The sequence below is a fragment of the Triticum aestivum genome, chromosome 2A, assembly GCF_018294505.1.
Source record: "Triticum aestivum cultivar Chinese Spring chromosome 2A, IWGSC CS RefSeq v2.1, whole genome shotgun sequence".
NCBI lineage: Eukaryota > Viridiplantae > Streptophyta > Magnoliopsida > Poales > Poaceae > Triticum > Triticum aestivum.
Window position 1 is genome coordinate 88,273,138 of NC_057797.1, and position 8,309 is coordinate 88,281,446.

The 8,309-nt window shown below is 39.2% G+C and overlaps 1 protein-coding gene across 7 annotated transcripts; it reads right to left on the minus strand.

Annotated features, from left to right (window-relative positions):
* Nucleotides 1–407: 407 nt before the first annotated feature.
* On the minus strand, nucleotides 408–6,618 carry LOC123187707 (uncharacterized). 7 transcript variants are annotated; one of them, XM_044599630.1, is made up of 7 exons: nucleotides 6,216–6,618; nucleotides 5,894–6,039; nucleotides 4,880–4,931; nucleotides 1,793–4,227; nucleotides 1,415–1,717; nucleotides 1,233–1,341; nucleotides 408–1,164 (listed from the first exon to the last, which is right to left on the minus strand). In XM_044599630.1, exons 4-7 carry the CDS (start codon nucleotides 3,316–3,318, stop codon nucleotides 979–981), a joined length of 2,124 nt encoding a protein of 707 aa, XP_044455565.1. In that variant the 5' UTR covers nucleotides 3,319–4,227; nucleotides 4,880–4,931; nucleotides 5,894–6,039; nucleotides 6,216–6,618; the 3' UTR covers nucleotides 408–978. The 7 variants fall into 7 exon arrangements, 6 of the variants coding, with proteins under 6 accessions (XP_044455565.1, XP_044455564.1, XP_044455563.1 ...); XM_044599629.1 differs by lacking the exon at nucleotides 4,880–4,931; XM_044599628.1 differs by having other exon boundaries at nucleotides 1,793–4,931.
* Nucleotides 6,619–8,309: the final 1,691 nt, after the last annotated feature.

Here is an 8,309-nt window from a genome sequence, read left to right on the forward strand (position 1 = left end):
TCTATATTTGGCAGTTGGTACTGAAATGGTAGCAAAATGCTGCCAAATTTGGTAATGTTGGACCCACCATTTGGATCCCAGCAAGGTAAAAGAAACCTACAATCCGATAAAAATGACTCGGTCCATGGATATCGCAGAATGTTTCTATCTAACTGCATTGCCAGTTTGCCACTTCCAAGTTCTGATAGTCAACAGCCTTAGAAAAATGCACTTGTGACATTGTGGCAACACATTTTACAATGGCCAGACAAAAGAACATCAGTCTGATAAAACCTAGTTTCTTACATTGAAAAAGACGAGTGTCTAAGGCATGATCTTAAAAAGAAGAATTCACAATTGTATATTCAACATTTCTCGGCCATGTAATATAACAATACGAGATAACTGCAACATGTGGGAATAATCAATAAACCAAATGTGATACTTAATTTCCGGAACAGAAATTCTACAGAATCAACTTAAAATTCACAACCAAGTACACTTGGGCTGTGCCCTGAATTAGTACGAAAAAAAATACAACCACAAACTATAATAAAGCATTCTGACTTTGTGCTTGTAAACCGCTACCAAAACCATAACTAAAATTGTAGTTGCATGCAAAGAACCACACCAGCAAAGAGCTTCCACCATACTTCAGCCTGAACCAAAAGCACAATGCTCTAATCTGTTTCATCCGATGATTCGTCAACACCCATGTCAAAAAGATCACGAGGCCTGACTTCCACTACTACATTCCATAGTTCAGCTTTTGGGTCTTGAACGTAGAAAACCTGCTGCACTTGGGAGGAAAATACAAAAGGATCATCCTCTAGCTCATCTCCTGTGTGTATTTTCCGAGACTTGTTCACAAGAGTGAACCCAAACTCATCCGTTTGAATGCCAACTTTGTGGTAGACATCGTACCAATCACAATTAAAGAACACCACCTTGTAATCATTGTATGACAATTCAAAGATGTCACTTAATCTGCCATAATATCTAACACCATTTTTCTGCAATGTTCACTACACCACTATTTTGTGTGACATGCACTGACTCATGACTCATCGTGTGGAACCTAAAGCCGTTGATGACATAGCCACTGTAGCGCACCCCATATCTGTTGGGTTTTGCAGCCAAAGCTCTTACCTTTTCTGTAATAGTTGATCCATCGCTCTGTAAAACCTGTATGTTCAATTAGTTAAATTCAGGTGCCTATATAATTCAGAGTACATGAATACGGTAAAATGTACCTTTTGTTCCAACCAGTCAGCAAAGTGTTCATTAATTAACTTAGTGGTATCAGCTTCTGTCAAATTAGCTGAGTCACATCGTTTGCTATTCTCTTCGGCCACAAATTCACTGTAACAATTAAATTATATGAACTTCTTGGCAAACTCTAAACAAATTAATTAAAGATAGAAGTGATACATACTTGCGGAAATCTGCAAGCTCATCACAATGTCGCAAGACATATCGGTGTGCTTGAATAAGAAGCCGGCTATTAAACTGCCCAACTGGGACAACCTTTCCAATTGGCTCACCAGCACTATGGAACATGTACAAATCTTTTATCTTGTCTGAAGGATTGGGGTTTCTTGATGGTCTTGTAAAACATGTAGTTCCTTCTAGAAATCTTGAACAAAAGGTCAAGCATTCTTGGGCAAGATACCCTTCAGCAATTGAACCTTCAGGAAATGCTCTATTGCGTACAAGTGCTTTCAGCCGAACAAATGATCTAAATTTAATTAAGCAAGATGTTACTTCTCAAAACTATTGAAGATTAAATAAAATCGAAGTTAAAGTGCCATACCTCTCTAGGGGGTACATCCACCGATAGTGCACTGGACCACCAAGTTTAACTTCTTCAACCAAGTGCACCATTAGATGCACCATGATAGTAAAGAATGATGGAAGAAAAATTCTCTCCATATTGCAAAGTGTCATCACAATACTCTCTTGAAGTTCGTCAAGCTCAGAGACATCTAACACTTTCGAGCATAGTTTCTTGAAGAAATTAGACAGCCCGATAACTATTTCCATGACCTCTTTGTGTGGGTAACAGGATCGAAGTGCTAGAGGAAGAATATCTTCCAGAATAACATGACAATCATGACTTTTGAGACCTGAGATTGTACAATCTTTCATGTTGACATGCCTAGAAAAATTTGATGCATATCCATCGGAGGTCCTAATATTGTGCATCACTGAACAAAGTATTTCTTGCTGTTTTCTAGACATAGTAAATGGTGCATCAGGCAATACTATTTTTCCATTATCATCTACAACAGGATGAAGATTATGTCGAATTCCATTTTCACCAATTTCTGCCAAATCAAGCCGTGCATTAAGGCCATCCTTTGTTTTAGAATCAATATCCAACAACGTTCCAATTAAATTATCAAACACATTCTTTTCTATGTGCATTACATCAAGATTGTGCCTTAACTTGTTAAGTTCCCAATATGGCAAGTTGAAAAATATTGATTTTTTTAACCAATCCTCAGGCTTCTTCTCAGGCTTACCTTGGTTCTTAATTGACTTCTTGTTGCCTGCCTTCCTTTTACGCTTCGGCTCTTGATTCATTTCATTTTCTTTTTCACTGTTTTTGACCTTCTTTCCGCCCTTTGCTTTCTTTGCTACATTGCCTTTTTTGCCTAACACAAACACTCTGCCTTGCAACCTTTTCAAAGCTGAACTACCACTCATAGTTGTCGGTGCCAATTCTGTCACTTTAGTGCCATCAAATTCCTGCCTTCTTCGGTTTCGAAATACATGACCCTGTGGTAACCAGCGACGGTGACCCATATAACAAAGTTTCATACTCTTATTCAGGCGAAATGATCTTGTACAAGGACCACATGATGGAAACCCATATTTACCACTTGTGCTCCAACCGTACAGGTAAGCTAATGCTGGAAAATCATTTAAAGTCCATAACAGTGCAGCCTTGAGTGGAAATATCTCCTGCGAGGAAGCGTCGAATGTGTCTACACCATCCCATAACTGTAAGAGCTCATCAATCAGTGGCTGCAAATATATATCAATGTCATTCCCAGGGGAAGCTGGTCCAGGAATGATCATCGATAAAATTAGAGATGTTTCTTTCATGCAAATCCAAGGCGATAGGTTGTACGGGATAAGCATCACTGGCCAAGTACTATGTTTTGAACTCATACTCCTAAAAGGGTTAAATCCATCACTCGAAATGCCAAGGCGCGGATTACGAGGATCAGCAGCAAAACCGGGGTATCTAGCATCAAGATCTTTCCAACACTCGCCATCAGCTGGATCCCGTATCTTTCCATCTTTAGTACGACCCTCATCGTGCCAACGCATGTCATCTGATGTTTTTCTTGTTGCAAAGATCCTTTGAATACTCAGTATCAAAGGAAAGTAACGCAACACCTTGGCTGGTTTCTTCTTATGCTTAGACACACATGGCAAGACTCTTGATCAGCTCGTTCACCTCGAAAAAGCATGCAATCATTGGGGCATTCATGAATTTTCTCGTAGTCAAGGCCTAAGCCACGGATGATTTTTTGTACCTCATAGTACTTCTTTGGTAGTTGTGCCTGTGGAAGTGCATCAGACAAAACACCAAGTAGCGTTGCAAATGATTCTTGTGACCATCCATGTAAGCATTTCATGTGATACAAGGTGATGAGAAATGACAACTTAGAAAATAATTTACATCCAGGGTATAACTCCGTGTTTGCATCCTCTGAGAAGCTTGCATATGTATTAGGTTTCTTCCTTGTTTGAGTATCTGCATTCTCATCCTCAACTGAATTAGGTACCATATTCTCAAATTCAACGCCATCTAATTCACCATCAGATGTTCTTGATAAAGATTCACAACTGTTAGCCATAGCAAAGACAACACTTAAGAGTCCTGGCATGTCATCCATCCTTCCATGGTTGCCTTCTCCAACAACATTCCTTGGGATGCCAGGAATAGATAGATTGCCACTGTTATCTGATACATGAGCAAATGCAAATGATGGTTCACTGTAATCCTCTCGATGGCAAACCCACTTAGTGTAACCTTGAAGAATACCATCACATCTCAAGTGAGTTTTCACTCCATCATAACTCTGCATAGCTTTATTTCGGCAATTTACACAAGGACAACGAATTCTATCACCAGCCGGAACATCATGGAATGCAAAAGACAGAAATTGCTCGACACCATCTTTCTAAGTAGCACTAGCTCTTGGTTGACTCATCCAACCTCGATCCATTGCCCTTTGATATGCCGAAGTAATGAAACAAAAAAATATGTCAGTGTATAACTTTACATGTGTTATTTAAGAGATGAGAGCTGATCTAAATCTTTTTGCAAGAAAAGCATGGAATACATAGATATTTTAATTCAATGATTGGATCCTAAAATATTTCATCAACCTTGAATTGAAAAACATCAAAAGATATGTGCCATTGTAGGTTTAACTAGTATGCAAAGACGCCACTCAGTTCAATACAATTGCACATATGCTGCCATCTTTCTCCCCATAATCCCAACTCTGGCTACATCGAAAGGAAACACACACCACATGAACAAACAAAAATATAAAACAGGACACATGATTGATATTATATATGGAGGGCCTTCAATTATCTAGAAATATTCACTCTTTCTAATCGCTGTAGGGACTTCTTTCCTTCTGCAAAACTACTAAGATTGTTGGACTATCTAAGTATCCAAACTGAGCATAAAAACCATATAATAGGGTGCTTTAAAAAACAACTGTGTTAATTTCCCTGCTTTATATCATCATGTTATTGATGATCTTGTGCATCTCAGGTAAGCACCATATACAAAAATCAAGCTACAACAGAAGGTAAAAAAGGCCAATGATCACAGTCAGTATTATTATATATACAGTTATCACCATACTGGAAATACACTCCGTCCCAATTACAGAAACCTGGAGGATATGTGCAGCCACCTGAATGAAAAATGAAAAGCATGTATAAAAGGGTGTTTGCAATGCAATCTAAATAATTAGTGGGCTGCACTGCATACACGTCATATCTATTTGTTCTAAGGATAACAGGAAAAAGGATATTAAGTTGGACTGATTAACGAGTCAAATAAGACATCATTGAACAAGAAACAGAGAACATATGTGATGATCTACAATACTGTATTGAAACTTAAGACCAATTGAACACCCTAGTTTGGTTAAAAGCTTACTTTGCCACAACTAAGCCAAAAGTAGTAATTGTTACCCCTCGGGACAGAGTGTGGCTTGCCACAAAAGTGTGGCCAAAATATACTCCTTAATCATGTGACTAGTAAAGTCGCAAGCCACAACTGTGTCAGCCAACTGAACACTCACTCACCTCAGAAATTATGTGTGCCTAACCATAGGTCTGGCAACATTTGGCTGGAAACCAAATAGTCCCCAAGTGACTTGCAGTTGTTGAAGGGTAGCCGGTCGCATATTTTTACAAAGTTAGCAAGCAGGGCCTAAGAGAGTAATTATCAAACAGTGCATTCCAATGCACACGATCAGTTGCTGCATGTGTTTACACCTTCAGGAAAAGGGGATTTTTAGGATACACTACCACTTGCCTCATTGGCGCATGGTAGGATATGCTGAAAAGTCAACTTAGGTGAGTGGCATGTTGCTGATTTATTTATAAAAAATCCTGGAAGATTGCAGCTACTTACTTCCATTATGGAAGTTACTGTGCTCTTCAGTGTTGTAAGCATGATTCAGCTTCATACATGCTACATATATGGTTTCAGTACCGAATAGGTTGTCCACTTTACATCCAATGCTTGATACTTTTGGACAAATTGTATGTCTTTCTAGAATTTAAACTCAATTCTTAATGATACAACAAAATAGATAAAAACATACCAAAAACTTCAAAAAAAGAGTATGGGATACAAAAGAGGTACTTTCTCGAGTTGAGATTGAAGGCGGGTTGTTTGAAGCCAAAGGCGGTGGTCCAATCTATGGTTGTTCCAATTTGTGGAGTTGATTCAGTCCAACTGAAACACTGGGTGTTGAAACTTGCAATGAAATATATCTTCCTCTTCTTTTTCTACAAAATGAAATAAAATTGATATTAAAATGCATTCCCTTCCAAATCACAATATGTTATACATATACACAGTCCCCTGCATATATGTTGATACACAATTTTTGAGTTCAAATTTAATTTCATTTTCATCATACACTGATAGGAAGAACAGAAGAGAGAGCTTTCTCAGAAAATACCCCTGTCCCAGCCTGCTTGCTATTTGTTGACAGCAAGTCCTGGGCGGCAAGGTCCGGCCGAGCAGGCGAGCAGCCCGGGATTGGCCGGAGCAAAGCGCCAGAGCCGGCACGGCCGGCGGCGGCTCCCAGCAGGAGGAGGCGTGGAGCAGCACGTCCCTAGCGACCAGGCAAAGGGACGGGGACGACCGAGGAGCGCCGGGGCAGAGGGGCTAGGGGCAGTCCTTGCGGAAGGCATTCACCGGCGGCGGACGCGGCGCACTGGCAGGACTAGTTGCAGGAGGCAGGAGATGGAGTTGGTCGTTGGAGGCTATGGAGATTGGGAGGGGGCGCATGGGTGGAGGAGGAGCCAACCCGTCGGCGGCGGCGGCATAGATGGGCGGCTCAGGACGTGGTGGCGGATAAGGTGAAGGAGAGCGCGCGCTGAGTTCGATACGTGGGCTCGTTTTACTGAATAGATGGGCCCCGTAATTTCCTTTTTCTGTAAAAAATACTTTGGTTTTATTATTTATTTGTTAAACTCTTTCATGTATCCTAAAACGTCTCAAAAATCGTCTGTACTTATTTACACATGTAAAAAATAATAAATGATATATACCCTAAAATTAAGATTTGTGACGGTATTTACGTCATCTCAAAAAGCGTACCTACATACTAGATGCTTTCAGTATAGGGACGAATATAAAAGCGTCTTAGAAAAAACGTGCCTACTGACATGTTTTGTTGTAGTGCTAGGGGCGTTAAACGACAGCGCTTGTTGGGAGGCAACCCAATTTTATTTTTGTTCCTGTTTAGTAATAAATAATTCATCTAGCCTCTGTTTCGATGTGGTTTATGTTTTAATTAGTGTTCGTGCCAAGTAAAGCCTTTAGGACCTTCTTGGGTCATTGTTATTTGATCTTGCTGTAAAAAACAAAAAGTATGAGCTCACGAGAATAATTTTCATTTCTTACCAGAGAGCGATAAAATACCAATTCTACTTTCAGTAGATTAATAAACAAATTTCCTAGGACTTCCTAATTTCTCAGGATTTTTGGAGTTACAGAAGTATTCTAATCCTACAGATTACTACAGACTGTTCTGTTTTTGACAGATTCTGTTTTCTATGTGTTGTTTGCTTATTTTGATGAATCTATGAGTAGTATCGGAGGGTATGAACCATAGAGAAGTTGAAATACAGTAAATATTACACCAATATGAATTTAGAATGAGTTCACAACAGTACCTAAGTGGTGATTTATTTTCTTATACTAACGGAGCTTACAAGTTTTCTGTTAAGTTTTGTGTTGTGAAGTTTTCAAGTTTTGGATAAAGATTCGATGAACTGTAGAACAAGGAGTGGCAAGAGTCTAAGCTTGGGGATGCCCAAGGCACCCCAAGGTAATATTCAAGGACAACCAAGAGCCTAAGCTTGGGGATGCCCCGGAAGGCATCCCCTCTTTCGTCTTCGTTCATCGGTAATTTTACTTGGAGCTATATTTTATTCACCACATGATATGTGTTTTGCTTGGAGCACCATTTTATTTTATTTTGTTTTGCTTTCTATTTTAATAAAATACCAAGATCTGAAATTCTTAAATGTTAGAGAGTCTTTACATAGTTGCATAATTATTCAACTACTCATTGATCTTCACTTATATCTTTCGGAGTAGTTTGTTGTTGCTCTAGTGCTTCACTTATATCCTTTTGGAGCACGGTGGTGGTTTTATTTTATAGAAATAATTGATCTCTCATGTTTCACTTATATTATTTTGAGAGTCCTTTAGAACAACATGGTAATTTGCTTTTGATATAATAAAAAACTTTCATATAAGTGCATTGAATACTAAGAGAAGTTTGATACTTGATGATTGTTTTGAAATATGGAGATAGTGATATTAAAGTTGTGCTAGTTGAGTAGTTGTGAATTTGAGAAATACTTGTGTTGAAGTTCGCAAGTCCCGTAGCATGCACGTATGGTAAACATTGTGTAAAAAATTTGAAACATGAGGTGTTATTTGATTGTCTTCCTTATGAGTGGCGGTCGGTGACGAGCGATGGTCTTTTCCTACCAATCTACCCCCTAGGAGCATGCGCGTAATGCTTGGTTTTTGATGA